The following is a 23,999-nucleotide window of genomic DNA, read 5'->3' as shown; positions in this document are numbered from 1 at the left end:
CTTGTTATGTGAAACTAAAGCATTCAAACACACTGGAATCAAAACCTTTTGACCCCCCCCCCCCCCCCACGCACATTTAGAGATAGACAGTGAATGAGAAAGTAATGCGTGAAGAGGAGGGACATTTTGTCAGAGAGAGATAAGGAGTTTGATACAGTGTCAGAGGGAGAGATGGTTTTATGTTGTGGTAGAAAGAGTTGTAGTTGTTTATTTGGCTAGAGAGGGGTAGTGCAGGGGAGAGAGGGGTGTAGTGGTCGAGAGAAGTAGATTTTGTGCAGGGAGAGAGGGGTGTAGGGGTAGAGAGAGGTAGATTTAGTGCAGGGAGAGAGGGGTGTAGTGGTCGAGAGAGGTAGATTTAGTACAGGGGAGTGACAGGACTATCATTAAATGCGTGTTGTAAAACAGGAAAACCTGGAGGAGTAACAGTTCTGAAAATCGGTGTGTCTCTGTGTGTGTGTGTGTGTGTGTCTGTGTCTGTGTCTGTGTCTGTGTGTGTGTGTGTGTGTGTGTGTGTGTGTGTGTGTGTGTGTGTGTGTGTGTGTTCTACCTTCTTCCCCCTCCATGGCCAGGGGCCCAGCCACAGGTGTCTCTCCCTCCTTCAGACAGGTGTGGATGTAGGTGGCCTTCCAACGGGCATACTTCCTCTGTTGGATGTTCTGAAGGGGGAGGGGGAGGGGGGGAAAGAGAAGATGAGAAGTGGAGGAGAAGGAGCACGTGGAGAAAGAGATGAGAGGAGAAGAGAGGCGACGAGAGGGGAGAACGGTGTTGAGAGGGGAGTAAGCCGAAGAGGTGAAGGATCGAAAGGGAGGAAAGGAGAGAGGAGAGGAGAGGGTAAAGAGGAGAGGACGACAGTAGGAAGAGGAGAGGAAAAGAGATGAGACGGAAGGAGGAAGAGAAGGATTAGGAGAGGAGGAGGAGAGGGAAGAGGCAAGAGCAGGAGATGGGGAGAACGGAGAAAGGTGATTCAGACATGGTCTTAATGGGAACCAGGTGACTGGTGAAGTGCTGTTGGTTCCAGATAAGAAAGTCTGAAGGAGTTGGCTTGGTTAAAACAACAACACAGAGTTGAGGAATGGGCCTAGATATTTGTTTAGCTAAAGACTAACGCTAAGACCATGGTTTTTTTACCTTAATCTGTACCACCACACACACATGTTATTATATATTTACCAATGAGGGCTATTATCCAGGGCGCTTTTAGAACAAAGAGAACAGGAATGTATCATATAAAAATAACTAAAAAAATCCCCTTACACATTTCCTGATCCAAAGTCTGGTTGGAAAATAGAACACAGATAGCGCCAGTTATGATAGTAAGCACGTCAAGACTGAATAGTTGACATTCAACTGGTGAATAGTCACCACACAATCTATTGCCAACTATCTGCTGGGGAGGTCGGCATCTAATCGCACCACCCAGCAGCCAAACATTTTGAAGCCTGTGATCAGCCTGACTTCACTGGGTGAGCCGCAGGAAGCATTGATCACTTCTCACGGGCTGGGAAATGAGTTATGATGTGGAGTAGACAAAACTGCGCGACTGTTACCCTATGCCACTCCCTTGTTTTTAGGGGCCTTGGGGGGGCATGGAGGGGCCATGGGAGGGCTATCAAGGGGCCATGGATGGGCCATGGACGGGCCATGGACGGGGCAATGGGAGGGCCATGGGTTGGCTATGGATGTGCCATGGGGGGGATATGGGGGGGCCATGGCCGGGTTATGGGGGGGGCCCTGGCGGGGCCATGGGGGGGTTATGAGAGACCCATGGGGCATGGAGTGGAGTGGATGATTTCATTCATGCATATGTTTTCTGGTCAACTAAATCTACTACACCTTATGCATCCTGAAATGCTGTTGAAATATGAAAACTAGTCTAAAGTGATGAGAGGAGGGATATATGTGTGCAGTTACCACCTGTGGCCACAAGGTTCACTGCTTTGCAAAGTAACATTTAGTAATAATAGTTCATAAACAGTTGTCCACAGTTAAACAAAGGGTTTGTATTGTAATCCATGAGGCAACTTCATATATTATATTTAAATATATAAATAAATAAAGATGAATCAGATAACCTTAAGATATAAAGACCAACAATAAATAAATAAATAAAAAGAGGATAAAAAGGTGTTGAACTTAAAAAGTAAGTAAGACTGGGCTTGGTTTAAACTGAGTGTAGCCGTAAGCTCTGCACCAGGGCATTACCTCTTCAGACAGCTCACCGAACACGGACAGGACGTCGAACAAAAGACTGGACGTGTAGAAGGACTTGATCATGTTCCTGGGAGGAGAGCGACGGAGGGAGAGACAGACAGAGACAGAGAGACAGGAAGAGACAGACAGAGAGAGAAAGAGACAGAAAGGGTTAAAGTAATAGAGTTTAGGTACATGCTAAACAATAATCCACACACATGATACGTATCTGCAACTCTTATTTTAAGACCAACAAACAAAGGTTTGTTTGATGTTTTTTACGGTATTTCCACATTGCCTATACTCTTAAATCTGGGTTATCAGAGTACAGTTGTTGGTAGCATGCACACACACTGCAGGGGACCAGAACTTGTCAGTGGGACTGCAGCCACTGTGGGACCTGGCAACTATTTACAGTTTAACTTCTGAGAGGCTACCAGAGTTCAGAGGAATCGTGCAGCCGGGACAGGCCCTGGGCATGGCACACGGTGTGTGTGTGTGTGTGTGTGTGTGTGTGTGTGTGTGTGTGTGTGTGTGTGTGTGTGTGTGTGTGGAGGTGAATGTTGAGTGGTTCCAGTACACATAAGAAACAGTTCACAGAAACAGGAAACGGTCATAAAAACTTGCAAACGCAATCGCACACACACAACAAACACACAGACAGAAAACACATTTACAAACATGTCACATAGATGAATGCCTACATACACACTCACAAACCAACCTTTGGGCGAAGGAAGCTTAAACACAAACTAAAACAGAGGGTGTAAACATACACAAACACACCAATTAATATGTTCAAACACACACACACACACACACACACACTCAAACAAACACATGTAAACACAAACTTGCTCGCATGTCATCCACTAAAACACACATTGAAAAACAAACACACACACACTCACACACACACTAGGGAGCTTCCTGGTGAATGGGCTCCTTGTGGAACAGAGGGCCTGCAACAGGAAGACTACCACACACCTCCATAAACCTTTAAATACCTGCTCCTGTGTGCGTGTGCATGTGCGTGTGTGAGTGTGTGTGTTCGGTGAACCTGAACAGTGTTTATCCGTACCTCTGGGGAGGGGAAACTAAATGAACCTATATCAAAAGAATAAACAGCAGTGGTGAACCGCTAAGTGAATTAAAGCGCTGGTCGCCCCCTTAAAGCGTGCGGTGATATTTTGTCTACGCATTAAAAGTTGGCGGAAGCGGCTGAAAGCTGTGTGTCAATGTGTGCACCCAGGGGCGTAGCACCAAATTCTGGGCCCTTTATACAAGAGGGACTGATGGGCCCAAATGCCCCCTACCAGCCCCCTGCGCAGAATTGTTGACAGGGGGGGGGAGGGTGGAAGACCAGTTGTTGACCGTTATTTTGAGGCGGCAGGGGGTGTTGTCGCAGCTAGATGTAACTAATAAAGTAACTTGTAATCTAACTTAGTTACTTTTAAAATCAAGTAATCAGTAAAGTAACTAACTAAGTAACTAACTAACAATTTTAAGGAGTAACTAGTAATCAGTAATCTGATTACTTTTTCAAGGTAACTGTGGCAACACTGCTTGGGACCCGCTCAACTGAAAGACCAATACCGCACACCTCCCTTCTGAAGGAAATGTGTTTGTTGGTAAATGTATGTGAGTGTGGACTCCTTGTGAATGAATGTGTGTGTGGACTGTTGGTTAAATGTATTTCCGGTGGACTGTTGGTAAATGTAAGCGAATGTGTCCGCGTTTTATGATACTTATTTTGGACCCATCCAAACCTGTTGTTCTTGGTGTGATTATAGGTCGATCAAATATTGTGTCACTAAGTTTAACGCCATACCTTACAGTTTGAAGTGTTTTTTTACCCAGCAGTTTTTTCAACACTATTTGAATTAATGAAAGCTAATTAAATTTTCTATTATGCTTTGATCAAAAACATCTTCAAAGCTTAGCCAGTCGTTTTCAGGGCAAACAAGTCATGTTATAAAGAAACAACTTAATCAATCAAATGTTAAACATAATTTAGGTCTGATAGACATGTATACAAATAGATTTTTCCAATACACAATCCAACATGTATTAATTTCCCCAACGGAAAGCCAACTTGTTTCATCGACACAACTTATTTGCGTCGCTGTCAGCACACTGCATGCCCCGTTGCCATGGCGAGGGGGTAGTCCTCGCCACGGTAGTCCTCGACACGGAGCAGGGGCTCCGTGTTGAGCGCAACGTGAGAAGTTCAACCACTTAGAAATGTATTCATGTGGTCCATTTAGATGGCATTGATTGTTCCCGACGGAGAGAACTCAGTCAAAACACACTTATCGGACGAGAGATGATGATAGGTGGTGGTAATATTATGGATCACTTCTGAGGAATACTGATAAGGGCTGCACAAATGTCCCTCACTTCCTCACTCACTCTCACTCTTTGACTAACTCACTCAATTGCCACACCAGATCAAATCTGTGGAGGTTTGTAAATAACTTCCTCTTATTAGCAAATAAATGTGCTTCTCTTGAGCAGGGCACATCTCCATTAAATCCCATCAATGTCTAGTTCAAGGCTGGATGGGGGTGACGGTGAGCCCAAGGTTAATAGGTTTAGCACGAGGCAGCTAGATGTTGAGATTTATAACATGGCCCTGTGTGAGTCATCCATGTGTTGATAAAGCGCCTCTGACAGGCATATCTAGAAAAGTTACACCTGACCTAGGCACCGACAAACTCACCTTAATTGCAACACACACACACACACACACACACTGGGGCTTTGACTTTCGCCCAAAAATCATATTCAAAGTTTGTTTGTTTATTAATATTAATATTCGAACATATTCTAATATTTATTAATAATATTTTGACCATCAAATGCCTTCAGTAAGACCTGGATTGGGCTTCGCAAGGTTTGTTTACCGGCGTTGCTATGGTAACCGGTCTTGCGCGTTCCAACGGTTTATGAGGTTTCTAATAAATCGCTGTCTAATCAATACTTCATTCACTGCCTCTTCCGTGGTCATTACAATATTATGAATAGACTGCGTCGGGTTCTCCGACGTCTCTCCCTCTTGGCCTGCCCATAACAGGTTTGAATATTAATGGCTGCCTAATATTCGTTTGAATTTTGATTTATTTTTTGATATTCGAATTATATTCGAATAACGAAGTTCGGAGTCAAAGCCCTAACACACACACACACACACACACACACACACACACACACACACACACACACACACACACACACACACACACACACACACACACACACACACACACACACACACACACACACACACACACACGTGAATACCAGAACACGCATCTACACAGACACATTTACACCTAGTCACCTAAACAAATGGTAACACACACACGCTGAACTAGTCAACTACACACACTTCAATATCAACACATACATGCCCACATAGACTGTTATACCTACACACACATACACACACCGTTAAACGTAGTCACCGACACACACACATAGAAAAACACATTCAGAGAGATATGCATCCACAAAATAATGAAAACACGAAACTAATTATTTGCAGTTTGGACAAGGAACTGAAACCATTTGTGTGTTTGTGTATGCGTGCGTGCGTGCGTGCGTGCGTGCGTCTCTCCTCTCTGCTAGATCACTCTCTCTATCTACCCTAAGCAGATATATCTTGTCAGGGGTTGCCCTTTCTAATTAATGTTGTTGTTCATTTTCAACTTGTTACTTCAGCTGTGTTGCCATGGAGGCCTGCCTTGATTCAAAGGGCTGTCGCAAATATTCTAACGCACGCACGCACACCTTTGCGTGCGTGCGTGCGTGAAAGGGTACATTAATTAGAAAGGGCAACCCCTGACAAGATATATCTGCTTAGGGTAGATAGAGAGAGTGATCTAGCAGAGAGGAGAGAAGAAACAAGAAGGAAATAAGAGACAATAGGGCGAAGAAGAGAGGAGAGAACAGAAGAGGAGAGCAAAGATAGGAGAGGATTGGGGAGGAGAGAGGAGAGCGAGTAGAACGAGGGGAGCGGGAGAGAGGATGAGCAGGGCAGAGAGAAGAGGGACAGACAAGGGGAGGGTGTTAGAGGAGGCAGGTGAAGTGCAGTGTTTCAAAAATAAAGCAGGACAGGAGAAGGGAGAAGAGAGGAGAACAGAGGAGGAGAGAGGAGGAGAAGAGAGGAGAAGAGAGGAGGAGAGAGGAGGAGAAGAGAGGAGAAGAGAGGAGGAGAGAGGAGGAGAGAGGAGGAGAAGAGAGGAGAAGAGAGGAGGAGAGAGGAGGAGAGAGGAGGAGAGAGGAGGAGAGAGGAGGAGGAGCGTTGCGTACTTGTGGAAGGAGCCGGCTCTGTCTTCGTTGTCGGCGTAGAGGAACATCTTCAAGGCGTAGTTCTCGATGTGGGCGTTTCCCACTACCTCCTGGCTCACAGACTCATTGTCACCCAGCTCCTTCTTCATCTGTGCAAACACACACACACACAATTCATTCGAATAATTCAATGCTATTAGAATTCAGCCGATGCGATATACATAAACAACTCGCCCACTATTTTGTCCCAGAGACCTGAAATGGTAAGAGGTCTAAAAAAAAGGTAAGAGGGAGGTCGAAAACATAAATAAATGAGAAGCTAAATAAAGGCCTTGGGTTACCAAAGAGAAACCAATAATGACAATAAATCATCAAAATGAAATCACAGTTGGAAGGGTAAAACAATCTCACACACATACGCAAACACACACACACACACACACACACACACACACACACACACACACACACACACACACGTAGGACTCGAGGAGATTTGTCCCTCGGGGGCAAGGAGAGGAAGGAGGGATGAGAAGGAGAGGAAGATGAATGTCAGAACACAGGTGTAATTTATGATCCGATAGAACTGGGCACGCTGCTTTTGCGTGTGGATCAATGTGAACATGCAGGCACACAAACACACAAACACGCGTCCTTCACATATACACTGATAGCAGAGACAGAGAAAGCGAGAGACAAGAAAGCAAGAGACAGACAATTACAAAAGACAACCAGGGTAAAATGATTGGCTCTGTGTATTGTGCCTGTCTGCGCGTTTGTGGGGCTTCCTTGTTAAATGTGCTTGCGTACAAGGTATGTTTTCCTGGAATTGACATGGAATCACAAGCAGAATATGCATGGAGGAAATAAATCTAGAGGGTGGAGGTAACAAATCCCCTCTTATCCCTTGAGGGGAAAAGTGTGTGTGTGTGTGTGTGTGTGTGTGTGTGTGTGTGTGTGTGTGTGTGTGTGTGTGTGTGTGTGTGTGTGTGTGTGTGTGTGTGTGTGTGTGTGTGTGTGTGTGTGTGTGTGTGTGTGTGTGTGTGTGCGCGTGTGCATGCGTGCGCGCGTGTGTGTGTTTAATACATGCTGAGAGTGTCCATGAGAGTATGTGTGCATTTTTTTATTTGTGTGGCTGAATGTGTATAATGTATTTGTCTGTGTATGTGCTTAATGCATGTTTTTCTGCATGCCAAGAGTGACCATGAGACTGTGTATGCGTGCGTGCATGCGTGCGTGTTATTGACATGTTTCCATTCGTCTCCAGAGTTGCGTTTAATTGGCTCAGAGCACTACATCATGTGAGTCACAGATCCCTTTGGGGACAGAAAAACTCACACTCCCGACACACAGTGTGAACAGTGTGAGTGTGTGTGTGTGTGTGTGTGTGTGTGTGTGTGTGTGTGTGTGTGTGTGTGTGTGTGTGTGTGTGTGTGTGTGTGTGTGTGTGTGTGTGTGTGTGTGTGTGTGTGTGTGTGTGTGTGTGTGCCATATAGAGAAGCCATGGGAACAGATGTTCAATCCTTCGTGTCAAGTTGCCTTTGGTTCCCTCAGTGTGCATCCTAGTTTAAACACTTCATTAAGAGTGGCTCAGAGTGAGAAAACACTGGTGGAAAGTGTGGGGTGTAGGTGTGCGTGTGCGCATGTGTTATAACTACAAACCAAGAACCCTCCATTTGCCCCATGAGCAGTGCGACGATGCTACAGATGGAAGTGATTAATGCGAGTGTAATGCTGAGGTAACGGGTTCGATAAAACCAAGGAAGTGACCAGAGGCTTGCTGGTTGAATGAGTCGAACTTTTGATCTATTTTGAGTATGTGAATGATACTTTTCTATATTTTTCAAATAGAATACAATAATACCATTAACCAGAAAAATTCTGTGCTCAGAAGAACCATACAAATTGAACCCTACAATTACTTGAAAATAATGTGATCAAGAACCGAGCACAGAAGTCCGTTGAATAGAATCGCCCTTCCCCCATCCGGCCCGGTTCTGACTGTTCCGTGACTTCTGTTGTTCTAAAGATAGTCGGCAGTGGTCCGACCTCCCTGGTTCTGGCTCCAGCTCCAAGGGGAATCACAGGGCCCAATGCGCAGCTAAACCAAGCAGCGCCACACCCACTCCCAGACAGCCTGCTGTGACTTCTGGGAACCAGTACCCTGATGTTGATGGCCACGACACACACAACAGGCTAATGGAGATGGGCTAATGGTCCGTTGCAATGATCATGTGATCAGTAATCCCGTATGGGATTTGGGATCACAAAACAAACTTAATGATCGCTTAGCCTATTCAGCACAAACAGGTGTACTTTTCCCTTTTACAGTGTTGAGTGTTTTCATGGTTATTTCATACCATTACATCGTTCAAAGGGATGGAAAATCAATGAGTCATCGATTCTTACAGTTGAGATTGTTAGAAGATAACAAGCGATAAACATGAAAACCTTGCAACCCAGGAGAAAGAAAGAAAGAAAGAAAGAAAGAAAGAAAGAAAGAAAGAAAGAAAGAAAGAAAGAAAGAAAGAAAGAAAGAAAGAAAGAAAGAAAGAAAGAAAGAAAGAAAATACAAAGAAATAAATGAACAAATTAAAGACACAAAACCACAGATGCATGCCCACCATTTCCCATGCGTCTGATTGCATCCAACGTTCCATCATAGTTAGTGTAATCATCACCATAATCAAGGATTAAATGCATGTCCCTTCATTACCCAGCGAGCTGGTTGATGAAAGAGGCTCTCCCGTGATCTCCTTCATTATGAAACGCCTCGCCAACACACACAGAGAGCTGCCCCCGGGCCCACCCCACCACCAGGGGGCTTCCTACTCCCACACAAACACACACCAGGTGTTCAGTGTAATGTACTTGAAGGCAGAACCTGATCCATGTGGTTCACACACACAAACCCATGTACACACACAGACACAATCACCATGAGTACTAGAGGAGCTGTGTTCTGGATACCGTGTGTGTGTGTGTGTGTGTGTGTGTGTGTGTGTGTGTGTGTGTGTGTGTGTGTGTGTGTGTGTGTGTGTGTGTGTGTGTGTGTGTGTGTGTGTGTGTGTGTGTGTGTGTGTGTGTGTGTGTGTGTGTGTGTGTGTGTGTGTTTGCGTGCGTGCGTCGTCTTTACCGTCTCCAGCTGGTCCATGAGTTTCACCAGGAACTTCCGACACTCTGGTGTCTTGCTGTCCAGCTTCATACCGGTCTGCATGGCATAGAGACGACCTGGGGAGGAGGAGGAGGAGGAGGAGGAGGAGGAGGAGGAGGAGGAGGAGGAGGAAGAAGAGGAAGTATAGGAGGGAAATAAGAGGAGGAGGAGGAGGAAGAGGAGGAGGTATAGGAGGGAGAGAAGGAGGAGGAGTAAGGGGAGGAGGTATAGGGAGGGATATATAGGAGAAGACGGAGAGGAAGGAGGGGAAGAAGAGATGAGGGAGAGGAGGCATGATGAGGGAGGGAGAGGAGGAGAGGAGGGAGAGGCAAGGAAGGCGATGAAGAAGAAGGAGAGTAGAGAAGAGGAAGGATATGAAGCGCAAGGAGGGAGGAGGAGAGGGGAACATGGGAGACAGAAAGAGGAAGAGTGTGTCAAAACAAACTTGATACTGATCTCAGATACAAGGATGCTTCCTAAGGCTCCTATAACAATGGTTCCAGTAATTCTTCACAACTTTCATCCACAACGGATGATCAGCCAAAGTAGTGTCTCCATCCGAGCCGAGGGGACACAGTTCTCTGTCTGGACTCAAACTCCCATGATCCCACAGCTGTCAATTAGCTTCAGAACATCCTGTCGAGAACAGCAGGCCCTCAGGCATGGTTCCGACAGGGCCACAGGTTGGCCTGCAGGCTGGATGGACAGAGGCCGGGGAAACACTATGCTGGCTGGATCCACACTCACTTTCCGGCTGTAGCAACCTGACTGACTTGTCATGAGTGTTAAGGCTGGTTGTCTGACTTGACTGTATCGAACAGAAAAGTCGGTCTAGCCAACAGTCGGACCGATTAGCAAACAGTCAGACTAGCAATCAGTCGGAACTAGGCAACAGCCGTACTGACTAGCCAACAGTCATTATAGCCAACTGTCAGCCCTGCCAAAAGTCACACTCGACTATCTTATCCGACAGACTGACTAGCAATTTGATTGATCAAATGGCTTGACTGGACAGTCTGACGGAAAAGACTTTAAATCATTGCAAGTACATTCTGACTATCTAAGTGAGAGACTCGACTGACTGACTTACTGACGAAAGTCTATGGGACAGGCAAGGAAACCCAGGCAAGTAGATTGACAGACGGATTCAAAGTTACGAGAGGTTTAGTTAGGTTTGTAGAGGGAATGAACTAAGGACTATGAATGTGAATCGCAGTTATATTGGTGGTAGAATTGTGTGTCTACAGACTGCTAATGGATGAGATTGCAAGTTTATCTCAATGTGTTGTACAACCCCTTGAGTTTTCCACCATATGGTGGCTTTCTGAGTCAGTGTAACCACCATTCATTAACAGAACAAAGTTCCACTTCAGGATGCTAGCTCCCTCCAGTACTCTCTCCGAAACAAACTAGACTACCGGCGGGCGGAGGGTGACGTGACAATTAATCAGCCATTCAGCTTGGCCGTGAGACAGAACAGCAGTCAGCCAGTGCAACAGCTAGGCAGAACCATAGTCGGTCGATCAGTACGTGAGTCAGCTAGTCAGAACGAGAGGAAGTCTAATCTGATTTGTGTTCGCCTATCGGCCAGTTGTTCTAATTACATTCCCAATCTCTGAATTCTACCTGTAGGCATCCTTAAGCAAGACAGCCCAACACCCAAACTACTCCTTAATAAAATGAACCTAACAAATCACTTGATAGCTGTTATAACAGTAAACGTTCAGCATTGTGCTAGAGCAGGGTCATGAGGTAGGCCAACAAACATTTGGGCAGCAGAAGCTAAATGAGCCGAACAAGATTTCCAGGCTACACAGCCTGTAAACCATGTTTTCTTTGAGCTGCCCAGCCAGTCATCCAGCCAGCCAGTCATCCAGCCAGCCAGTCATCCAGCCAGCCAGCCTTCCAGTAATTCTCTTATAGTCTGACAAATCACTCCTTTGTGCTGTTACATGCCCACCAGTGTTCACATACACAGTGAGCTGGGAGAAAAGGATTTGCGACAAAGGGAGAGGAAGTGATGTCATGGTAATTGAGAAAAAAACTAAAAAAGCAAGCCAAAACACAGGTTGTTGAATTGGATGTTTGGGAATCGGGGAGGCGATGACTACCGATGTTATACGACTATGGGCGCTTTCACAAGTTTTACTTTGCAATGGACTTTTTTTGGTGAAGACAGAATATCCCAGAGTGGCACACTTCCTTGTTGCGGACAACAATAATAATAGAGAAACAACAACTTTGTGCGGTATCAGGATTTGTCATTTGGCTTCAATGTTCCTACAAATAACAGATTACTACCATTTGTAAAACCGTCAGTGGGAAAAAAAGTAAGTTAAAGTAGGCCTGATACCTGGCTGAATATGTTTACTCAATTATGCGGCAAAAGTGTACCCACAATCAACCCCCGCAGAACTGTTTAGGGGTCTGCTTCCTATAATTGGCTTGGACTCCATTCCCTCCTGAAGGAAAACAGAGTTCAATAGGAAGCGGGCGGGGACCGCTGCTTTAAAGCAGACCCCAGTCTGTTTGTCCACAACAGAGTTAGAATGAGCGTTCCCCGAACCCCAAATGAACCGCACTACCAGGGGAGACGTCCCAGGGTTCGAGAAAAATGGGCCAAACAGCTCAGCTGTGAAAGCAACAACAAACACACCCACACACACACCCCACACACAACCCCCACACACCCCACACACAACCCCCACACACACACACACACCCACACAGCGGGGGACACGCTGCTGATAGGCGAGTCGTGATGGAGGAAGGTGATGAGAGGGAGATGTTCAACCTGAGGGCATCAGTACTCCCAACACGCCCCCAGTTCTTGGTATGCCACCAAACGCTCTGGGGCTATAAGGCGTGAGCCAGAACCAGGCACAACCGCCTGTGGAAAGACGTCTGTGTGACAGTCTGTCTGGATATAAAACTGTTTTTATATCTATGCAAGAGCCATTGAAACCGTTTATTTATATCATCAAACGTGTTAATGTGTCTCATATGATCGTCAACATAGTAATCTATGCCATTCTATCACTGTTACTAAAATAAGATTAGAGAAAACATGAAAAAAATCCTGTGACTCCCTTAACCCAGGTGTCATTCGTTTTGTCGTGACATCGAAGTGCGTTTTGGAGGCAATTTGATGTCGCGACCAAGAACCCGGAGGCGAGTAGTGTGTTGGTGTTGTGGAGCTCTGTCTGGGCAGCACGTGCCTGCGGCATCCCCAAAGGTTTGTTTTCCCAGACACTTGTAGGATAAGGCCACAGTGTTTGTGTGTGTATGTGGGGATTTGCTGAGCTAACTGATGATATTCTTTAAAAAATAAGGACATTTCTAAATGACATACACATACATATACATACATGTATATATGTATATATATATATATACACACATATATCACTTAGAAATGTCTTTATTTTTTAAAGAATATCATTGCTTTTTTCAATGAAGAGAACATTAATTTAATCAGAAATACAGTCTAGACATTGTTAATGTGGTCAATGACTATTTTAGCTGGAAACTGAATTTAATGGATTTTTAATGGAACATCTACATGGGTCGGAGGCCCATTTCCAGCAACCATCACTCCTGTGTTCTAATGGTACAATGTTTATCTAATAGTGTTAAAAGGCAAATTGATCATTAGAAAACCCTTGTGCAATTTTGTTAGCACAGCCGAAAACTGTGGAATAAAGGTGTGAGCTTTCATGGAAAACATGAAATTGCCTGGATGACCCCAAAGGTTTCTCAACGGTAGTGTATCATTTCTCGTTTATGCAATACTCTAGTGCCCCCCCGACCCCCCCCTAAGTGGTGATGAGATCTGACCCTCGCACTAAGGGCCTTCACTGCAGAGCTCCCAAACCAAACCTGCCATCTAAAGCCTTTGTTTCCGTTGTGGGCTGCTAATAAAATTGCCTTCAACTCCCCAGAGTCTACGCCCTAAATCTACAGTGCAAACAACAACGTCCTGTCCCCATCCATAACCCAAACGATCTAATCAGGAGAAGGCAGGGCGGCCGACAGCCGTCGACTAATGAGTTATTAGCGTTTCATTACCAGTCAACAAATCAGGGCTCTGAGACAACCTCTCCATGGAGTGCCTCTCAGCGAGGTGCAGGTGGGGCCACACATCGGCTGGGCCTTGGCGGCTAATGTGCGCTAGCTTGCTGATGTAGCACAAACGACGGCCAGGGGATAAAAGCCCGTCAACGCGAGCAAGCGAGACATAAAAATCCCATTTTATGCTCTCTTTGTTTGGTTCTGATTTGATTGGCCATGTAGAACACGCCCAAGTGTTCTGGGGGAGGAGGGGGCACCGCCGCGATGGCGGTTGCTTGTTTATAAGCCTAATGGATTCTATAAAAATAAGAAAACATCAGTGATTTTAATAGGCTTCCTTCACCCGCTCTTAACAATTTTTCTCTCCTCAACCTCTTCTCAAGATTGTCAGTTTCTCGGAACTCCTCTGCTACTCGTACACTTCGTTCCCCCTCTTCTGCCATCAGCCCCCCGCTGTCCCTGCACTTCACCTCATCCAATCTCCCGTCCTCCCGTGACACCTCCTATCATTCCGTCTTTTCCTCTTCCCCTTCCCCTTCTCTTTCCAACTCCCCTCTTCTTTATCCAAGTTGTTCCATCCCCTCATTCCTCACCCCATAACTCTTCCTCTCTTCTCATCCCCTCTCCTTCTCTATCCTTCCATCATCTCTCTTCTCCTTCGTCTCATTCCCCTCTCTCCTCTCCACTGATCACCACTTTTTCGTCTCCTCCCCTCTGGTGCCTTCTCTCCTCCCCTCTGGTTCCTTCTCTCCTCCCCTCTGGTTCCTTCTCTCCTCCCCTCTGGTTCCTTCTCTCCTCCCCTCTGGTTCCTTCACTCCTCCCCTCTGGTTCCTTCTCTCCTCTCCCCTCTGGTTCCTTCTCTCCTCCCCTCTGGTTCCTTCTCTCCTCCCTTCTTGTTCCTTCTCTCCTCCCCTCTGGTTCCTTCTCTCCTCCCCTCTGGTGCCTTCTCTCCTCTCCCTTCTGGTTCCTTCTCTCCTCCCCTCTGGTTCCTTCTCTCCTCCCCTCTGGTTCCTTCTCTCCTCTCCCTTCTGGTTCCTTCTCCTCCCCTCTGGTTCCTTCTCTCCTCCCCTCTGGTTCCTTCTCTCCTCTCCCCTCTGGTTCCTTCTCTCCTCCCCTCTGGTTCCTTCTCCTCCCCTCTGGTTCCTTCTCTCCTCCCCTCTGGTTCCTTCTCTCCTCCCCTCTGGTTCCTTCTCTCCTCCCCTCTGGTTCCTTCTCTCCTCCCCTCTGGTTCCTTCTTCTTACCTCCACACTACTCCTTCCTTTCCATCTCACCACCCTTTACTGCGACAGGCTGACTAGTAGAACATTATGATCTCCAAACAAGATTAGGTGTACATAAGCTACCTAGAGATGCTGCCTTCAGTCCAGTACCGCCACAAACTGGATCTGGACATCCTAGTGCAGTGGGGATCCAAACCTTTATGTCCACTCATCGCATTTTTAGGTCTGATCATTTTGCCATCCCAACCTCTTACTTCTTGAATGGGTTTCCTTAGCCCCATTCAAAATTGCATTAATATCAAGGTCCTGTGGAAAATATGCGCATTGCACCACATTAAATGAATTATTGTAGTAAATAATTTGCTTTACAGAAAAAAAAAAAAAAAAAATTATCAAATATCTATACCTTTTAAGTCAGCCTTCTCACACCTCATATATACATATCCGGTGACCCAAAGTGGGGACCCGAACCAGAGGGTGGGACACACACACACACACACACACACACACACTAGTCCACCCTCTTTACACTGGTGACCTCCAGTGGTGTGTCAAAATCAGATCACTCACCTCAGAACAACTACACACGCACAAAAATGGACTCATTGGAAAATACACTTTTTCTTTCAAAACACACACTCTTATCCTATCGGACTCTTATCCTTTTTTCTGAAACACAGAATCACATGAATTTTAACCTCATCTAAATGTTTAATGTATAGAGCTGTCTCAGCTATCTGTAAACAAGCACATCATACACAAATTCACAGGGACTCACACAAACACACACACAGTTCCAAAAACAAACGGGTTAAATGACTCTCTCTTGGAGAACAATAGAATAGTGATGAAGGAGTGTGTTTTTGCACACAAAAATACACTCCTTCATCACTATTCTCCTCCACTTCACCTGGCTCTCAGCATGCTGCCTGCCTTGCAATCTTCCTGACAGACCTCCCTCCCTCCAAGCTTCTGTCAGCCAATCACAGATGAGTAATGAGAGGCGATGACCACAAAGCCAGCTGCGGCCTGTTAAGTGCCCGGGCGTGCTGGAAGCAGACCATATAAGGATTTCCTCACACCTTCGCGTTCAAACCTATACCTCAATCCGCCCTGTCGCTAGGCAATTGTGATGACAAGCTGAGCGAGTGCATAAAAAACAAGGGGGAGTCCATCCATCAAGAGACGCCAGGGGGTTCAAGGCCCTGCGTGCTGAACCCCGGTTTGAGTGAGGCGATGGAACCGAATACAATGCAGAACTCCTCTTCCCTGCTAGTCAAGTACGACATCACCTCCACCACAGGACCACTTTCATCTTTGTGACAGGAGTACTTGTTGGTGATTCACTGTGTTCCTCAAGTTCTTTACTGAATGACGCACATTGGTTCCAAAAGACGAAAGTGCTATATTGCCGTTACTTACGTTTGTGGCAGGCGCGGACACACTAAATGCTCTCAGGCCAATCGGTACAAGGCCGTCATTTTGACCGATTAAAATCATAATTGATGAAGCAAGGAGGGATGGTTACGATGGTGTGTGCTGTGCAGCCAGGCTGATGTTTTCCTTCAAGAACAAGCAGCAATCAAGGAAAACCAAAAAAAACACTAATTTGTCTTGTTTTTTTCCCTGTCAGTTCCAATCTAGGATTGCTAGGTCGCCAATCATGAGCGAAACTCAGAACCTCTCGCCACAATGATTACGCAATCACCTGTCAATAATGAATTCAATATTTCAGAGAGTGCCCAAGCTTCGGTGCGGACCAGATTCAAACCCACAAGCACCCGATTCGTTCTCTGGCTTTGATTGACAAGACAATGGGGCCACAGCGTTACAAACAGGTGTTAAAGCAGCACTCTAATGTCATTTAGCGAGGCAGCTGAGGCAGGGCAGTCTAGTCTGCAGGAGAGGAACTGATCATAAAACAAAAAGGACTGCATCATTCACTGGCTGCATCTTTGCAATACATGTTTCTTTCTGAGCTATGATAACGATCACCCAGAAAAGCCATCACTCCGTACAGCTAAAAGCCTTGAATAACAACAAGCCATTGGTGGTTTGGGGTCGGCCGAGCACTCCACTTTTAAAACACCCAAATATACTCTACCTTTTGAATGACAAGACAATGCATGGCTCTGTTGAACAAGCTAATACAAGAATAGAAAAATCAGACAAATAATGTATTTGTTGAATACGGTCATCATCTTGTGTCCGTTCAAGTCAGATATGATTTCAGACATATTCTGGTAAATATTTTACATTAACTCATCTTCATTACGAATGTATTACTTTTACTAATATAACGGTAACAATTTACAATAAGGGTACATTAACTTACCATTCTTTAATATTAGTTAAAGCAGTAATAAGCATTAACTGACGAAAGAACACTTAACTAATGTGTCTAAAAATAATTTATGGTGTTGTTTTCTAATGGTGTTCATGTCAACTTAGGCATTCATTTATGCATTATTTAATAATGTTACCCATACCCCTATGTGAAATGCATATAATGATGCTTATTACTGCATATAATTAAGTAATTGTTAGTTAATGCCCCTTTATTGGAATGTGTGACCAATATAGAAAAATATTTGGATTTACAGGATAACATTGGGATTATTCAACCTGGACCCTATCTTCCAATCATTTTATGTTCAGCCTTTGCAGACACGGGCTGCAAACTAACCTATTTGGGCAATAGCACCCCATCAATGTACATCCTCTAAAAGGCTCACATTGTTAGTGTAAGAGTCTGATAACATTATGGAAAGGATCCCTACAAGGTAGTATAACTTTTGTCTTTACCTTTAACTTGAACCAGTCCATTTGTTATGCGTCTCGCTCAAGGAGAAGTCTTGCTCTGACATCTTACAAAAGCTGTTGCAGGAAGATGACCTATCCTCATTAAAATATCAATCCTCCTTCAACCAAATCATCACATCCCTAAGCTATTTTCTGACGACCAACAGAGAGAGAAGAGTATTTTCTTGCCCGCACTCTTCTCTCAGAGCAAGTCTTTTCCTTGAGCAGGACTTGGTTAGACACAATAACAAAAACACCAGATCAAGCTAAATGTATGCAACATGTTTATTACTCTATAGGGTTCCTTTCAATAATCATGTCATAGAACAATCTGAGCTTGTAGCAAAAACAGCACTTTTAGAGGACATACAGTGGCGCTGTGCTATTGCCCTATTTCATTCCAGCCAGCATCATGGTCACAATGGCTGAAGCCATTTCGCTTGCAGTTTCCAACTGTGCGTTCCGAATTAGTCCCATAGACCAACACTGATGTGAAAATAGGGTACGGGGGTTATCCTTTAATGGATTTGCATTGTCTGCTGAATGAAAAAAAACTGGACAAACGAGGAGCGACAGAAACGACAATAACATCTCAACTTATGACAACACTACTAAAGCCTCCCGTCAAGTGTCAGGAATATGAAGTCCTAAGGGTTGTGTCATTGGTAGCCACCCATCAGGTGACCGTCGAGGGCAAAGGGTAGAGCAGCTCATTCTCTGAGGAGGAGGTGAGTGAGGAAGTATGGCGGTATTCATAACTTGTCATACAAGTTATGAAGGATAGCACACTCAATTATAATGCTAAATACTATTCTATTGATTGGTCGTGTGTCATATGTGCAGTAAATAAAACACAACTAAGTAGCGCTGGTGCTAAACAATGGTTATCAGTCCAATGTATGCAATCGCTCTATATGTTAATCTCAGAAAAAAACAGCCATTATAAACCATGACCAATGTAGATGTAGTTATGGGGGATGACTTTATCAAGGTATTCAGGGGGTTCACTGCCACAACAATGTAGTTATCAAACCACACACAACAGTATGCCAATGGAAACATAATGGCATCGTTTGATTGCAGTGTCATTTTATACACTAGGCTACGTTAAACAACTATGGAGAATACTCCTTATCTTCTGATGCCAGCTGTTAAGGATAGGCTAAGTTAAGGATAGGCTGTGGACTGAACAGTCATGTAAACAAAGCAGAGATGCTACTGTTAGCCCAGCAAGCTAACGTCAGCGAGCGACTTACAGTAGTACGCCACGACAGGATCTCTTTTATCGTGTTCCTGTGCGGTCCGGAGATGGTGTTGGACAGCTTTAAACTGCACCGGTAGAGCCATTTTTGCTTAAAAACACTCAAGAAAAACGGATCAACATGAATGTTCAGTGATAGCAGTTTCGTTGTTGTCAGGAATCACTTATTTCATTACTTCCGCGTATGCAGCCAGTCGGAGAACGCGACGTCATTCTGTTGTACAAACTTGGGCCATGGGCGTGACTGTAAAATGTAAGGTGTGCCTTAGGTTAAAGTTTCATTAAGAGCTTTCTTATTGGCTCTTAACAAGTTTTCCTTCATGCCAAACGTTGTTAGTACTTGCAGAGATACTTTCTTAAGTGACAATGTGCTTAAATTATTTTAAAACGGAAATATATCATAATATTTATAATAGTATTTAATAATACTAATGATACGAATGATGTTAATACAATTCGCTTTTTAATAACAGTTATTAAGTTGTCCAGATAAGTAGGGATTTTTAAATTTTTGTTAAACATTTCATGACAGGAAAATCGTAGTTTTTACTGAAACCAACACACTGAACACACCAACAGCAAACACAGGATTTGTTTGAAATATCTGCATCGGTTGTGAAACATTCCCCTTTTATTGAACAAAGAGTGGTTGCAGACATTTGTGAAGGACACGTGAGAATAAAAGGCAGATAGGTGACATTGACAGAGTGAATGAAAAATGAAATGAGGCATAGTTACCTACCATATATTTTTTATATTTTACAACATCACATATTTTACAATCCAGAATACAAAAGTGAAGTCATTCCTTCTTTCTTGCTCTCCATCACTCTTTCTCTCTATATATATCTGTCTCTATATATATAAACCATATATATATATATATATATATATATGGCCAATATAAATATGTGTTTGTGTGTGTGTCTTGGTGTGTGTGTTTTCTAACCAGACATACATTTTACTACCCATGTATTAAACACGGATAACTACCAACATGGCCACTTGGTGAAGAAGTTCTTTGGTATGTGAGGTTCTACTTTTAGAAATCAAAAAGTATTTGCCTGTCGCTGATAATAGATTACACGGTGAGGTCAACCTGATTCTTGAATGCAATACTCTGAAAGATTCAAGAATGCACAGTTCTATACAATTCTAGTATTTAATTAAAAGCAAATGTTTCATCATTAAGATTTGAAGATTAACCGCTTTCAAATCTCATCACTGCTACAGAAGCATCTCTGGTTGCTCAATTGACTGAAATTAGTGCCGGATGATGTCTTTCTATCTTTCAGAAAGACATTAATCCAAATAACTTCTGTACCGAGGATGGCTCTGTGCTCTGCTGACTCGACTTAAGTGTTTGGTTACAAATAACAAGTTGAGAAAGACTGAAAGGATTTGAGAGAAGAGTGAATCAATGAAGTCTGGTGGTATCATATTGTTCCTGAGATTATCTACGCTCAAAATGAATACCGCTTCACAAAAGTTGGATGGATGTCTGATAGAACACGAAAGCAAACGATAAACAGGAGAGGTAATCGTTTTAAAGTACACTGTGACACCGAATGGAAAATCAAAGAAAGTATTAAGTGTAGTAATAGTAAAAGTATAACTCGAGATAGGTGTATACAGCAACTCTGTCTATGGTACCACAAGCAGAGGTGGGGCTTGTCGCAGTCTCACAGACAAGGGCCAAAACTACAAAGAATTAAGAAATCTAGATCAACTCAAAATGTGGTTACAATTTCACTCACTTGCCATGGTCATGACTTGTGTGATACTATTTTTCCCCTATATTATTATAATTTGTTAACCCTCTTGCTTTGTATTGAAAGTAATATGGAAGTATAAAGTGATGAGGTGATGAAAATGTAATGTTTGCAATTATTAATTTAAAAAAATAGTTTTTGAGTACTAATTGTGTTTATTTTTCATTATTGTATCTAGGAATTAGTACCCATTTTAATGGTGTTTTACTTTTAGATTTAGGGGCCCCAAAGCATACTGGGCCCCACACATTTGGTTTCATATAAAAAGGGTCATTGTTTTAATGCAACAGTCGTAGGTCTATGTGTGTGTGTGTTTGGGTGTGTGTGTGTGTGTGTGTGTGTGTGTGTGTGTGTGTGTGTGTGTGTGTGTGTGTGTGTGTGTGTGTGTGTGTGTGTGTGTGTGTGTGTGTGTGTGTGTGTGTGTGTGTGTGTGTGTAGGTCTAATACCATGGTCTTGTCTTGATATGTATTCCCAGTGGATACATCCCGTTATTAAATTATTAATTGACATATGCACCACCTGCCATTGGTCAGAGACACCTGTCCCTTAAATGCACACTGTGTGTGTGTGTGTGTGTGTGTGTGTGTGTGTGTGTGTGTGTGTGTGTGTGTGTGTGTGTGTGTGTGTGTGTGTGTGTGTGTGTGTGTGTGTGTGTGTGGGCCTTTTATGTCTACCATGGACCCAATAGAGCGTATCCACCCATAGATCATATAGCCATGTCAGGTGGACAACCTTCTAGAATCTTTGGAAACCATGACAATACAACACAAACATTTGAGGTCTGCATTCCATTTGGCCACCTGTGTAGCATTTAGAATGCATTTCCATTGAGTTGCGTCATTGTTTCCCGAAACATTCTAGAATGTGCCGCAACCCAACCCACCAATATGGCCACTAGGGGAAGAAGGTATTTGGTTTGTGAGGCGTCTCCTCTCTCACAGGATCCTAGTGGTATCCGGACGAGGTCTTGCAGGTCCTCACCATCCAGAAGAGTGAATATCCTGACTACATTTGTGTGGAGTCCTTCCCAAACGGGATGTCTTTGTTTTGTGTGTGTATGCGTGTCGGTTACGGGCCGTGGTGTGTGCTGGTTGCCATCGATGGTCTCGCTCAGGGCTTGGTCACTTGTTGCTGAGGTACCCCAGCCTCCGGCAGAGGATCTCGAAGATCTCGGCCACACAGAGCAGGATGGTGATGACGGTGAAGGTGTACATGGCGCTGAGGAAGATGGTCTTCTCAAAGTGCTCCGGGACCATGCACTTGGTCACGTTGAAGGAGCGCTCCAGCGCAATGGCGTCACACATGAAGAGAGGGTGGACCTAGAGGGAGGGGAGGAGGGAGAGGAGGGAGGGAGGGAGAGGATGGAAAGGGAGGGAGAGGAGGAAGGGAGGGAGAGGATGGAGGGATGGAGAGGAGGTAGAGGAGGGAGAGGAGGGAGGGAGGGAGAGGATGGAGAGGGAGGGAGAGGAGGGAGGGAGAGGATGGAGAGGGAGGGAGAGGAGGGAGAGGAGGGAGGGAGGGAGAGGATGGAAAGGGAGGGAGAGGAGGGAGGGAGAGGATGGAGGGATGGAGAGGAGGTAGAGGAGGCAGGGAGAGGAGGGAGGGAGAGGAGGGAGGGAGACGAGGCAGGGAGCCAAGGGAGGGAGGAGGGAGAGGAGGGAGGGAGGGAGGGAGTGGAGGGAGAGAGAGGAGGGAGAGGAGGGAGAGGAGGGAGGGAGGGAGAGGATGGAGGGATGGAGAGGAGGTAGAGGAGGCAGGGAGAGGAGGGAGGGAGGAGAGGAGGGAGGGAGAGGAGGGAGGGAGGAGGGAGAGGAGGGAGGGAGGGAGGGAGAGGAGGGAGAGGAGGGAGGGAGAGGAGGGAGGGAGAGGAGAGGAGGGAGGGAGAGGAGGGAGGAGGCAGGGAGAGGAGGAGGGAGGGGGGAGGAGGAGGGAGGGGGGAGGGAGGGGGGGGAGAGGTAGGAGGGAGGAGGGGGGGGAGGGCGAGGTAAGAGGGAAAGAGGAAAAATGCACAAAAACAAAGAAAGAAAGAAGAGAAAAAAGTATTAGATTAACAAAAATGTAGACTTTAAAACTTTCAAGGAAATATACAACTGCTGTGTTCTAAGCATACATCACAGTGTTAAAGGGAGAAGGAGAGCTATACATCTACAAGATCATCTACATCTCCATTTACACCAGACTAGTAGCGTATAGAAGATGTGAAAAATAAAAACAATTATTGGTCACGAATATGCTGCCATTTCCCACCATAACGCGCCGGCGAAAAATTACAGATGGACTATTCATCCTCCATAGCCTTGGTAAGACAGGCTCATGCTCCATCCTTTCACCAAAATATCCTACTTCTTGAGATGATTCATTCACACCAGAGTTGTACTGCCAATCCAAGTGAAAATAAGTGTAGCTAATGGCAGTGTGCGGATGAGGGGGATAATGATAAATGGTAGTGCATTCTTGAATACATCCATCTTTTAGATATGTTTGTGTTGTGTTTACCGGATCAAGAACTAAAAGTTGGCTGTCACTCTTTTGGAGAAAGTTGTTATCCAAAAGGAAACGGCACACCTTCATGTTATCAAAAGTAAGTAAACATTGGCATCTGTAGCACCAACTGCAATCTAGATTAATGATTCATACATATAACAGACAGGTACAATTATAGGTCTATAACTGTTGTTTATCACTGTGGAACAATAAGAGGACTGTGTTTAGAAACATAAATAGGCTGCTACTTCCGTCATGGCTTAAAAAATGTACATTGATCATGGTGACCATAACGATGCTCAGATTGTCATTGGTTAAACTGGTTTATTCGCTGGCTAGAGCTGTAAAATGTTGACCTTAATGTCTATTAAATTAATGTTGCTTTTTCGCAATACGGAAAGTGTACAGTCCTATTCAGCTCTGTGATTTCTAATTATTTTATTGCCGTGGGAAACATACAATGTCGTTCAATGTAAAAAGACCTTAAAGGACGTAACTTTGTTTTCTGAGAAATGATTTTTCCTTTGAGGCTAACCCCGGCGCTCCACTCAACATCCAGCGCCTCATCAACGTTTCTTTGCACAAAAAGCAACCAACGACGTCAACATTTCGGAGAGAAAGTGTTGAGTTGACACTATTGTGTTTGGTGTCAATACTAATTGAAGCATTGTGCTTGTTTTTGAGCCATCGGATGCCCTTGGAGCACCTTCCAAGGATTAAGACGGCAGCGTTGCCCCGCCGAATTGAACT

At 44.7% G+C, this 23,999-nt stretch overlaps 2 protein-coding genes across 3 annotated transcripts in view; both read right to left on the bottom strand.

The window, feature by feature from the left end:
• vta1 (vesicle (multivesicular body) trafficking 1) overlaps window positions 1–19,195 on the bottom strand; it is a 36,454-nt gene extending 17,259 nt beyond the window's left edge. Inside the window, exons 1-5 of one of the 2 annotated variants that reach the window (XM_060042557.1) lie at window positions 18,988–19,195; window positions 9,620–9,714; window positions 6,505–6,632; window positions 2,203–2,278; window positions 548–656 (exon numbers count right to left, since the gene is read on the bottom strand). In XM_060042557.1, the coding sequence (XP_059898540.1) occupies window positions 548–656; window positions 2,203–2,278; window positions 6,505–6,632; window positions 9,620–9,714; window positions 18,988–19,078 (499 nt within the window). In that variant the 5' untranslated portion in view covers window positions 19,079–19,195. The remainder of the gene's footprint in view (window positions 1–547; window positions 657–2,202; window positions 2,279–6,504; window positions 6,633–9,619; window positions 9,715–18,987) is intronic. The other variant, XM_060042556.1, reaches the window with a different exon arrangement.
• A 1,865-nt stretch (window positions 19,196–21,060) lies between these two features.
• gje1a (gap junction protein epsilon 1a) overlaps window positions 21,061–23,999 on the bottom strand; it is a 5,417-nt gene continuing 2,478 nt past the window's right edge. Inside the window, exon 3 of the mRNA XM_060042564.1 lies at window positions 21,061–22,084. Coding sequence (XP_059898547.1) covers window positions 21,887–22,084 — 198 coding nt within the window. The 3' untranslated portion in view covers window positions 21,061–21,886. The remainder of the gene's footprint in view (window positions 22,085–23,999) is intronic.

This window comes from Gadus macrocephalus, chromosome 21, assembly GCF_031168955.1.
Source record: "Gadus macrocephalus chromosome 21, ASM3116895v1".
NCBI lineage: Eukaryota > Metazoa > Chordata > Actinopteri > Gadiformes > Gadidae > Gadus > Gadus macrocephalus.
This window is presented reverse-complemented; position numbering and strand designations above follow the sequence as displayed.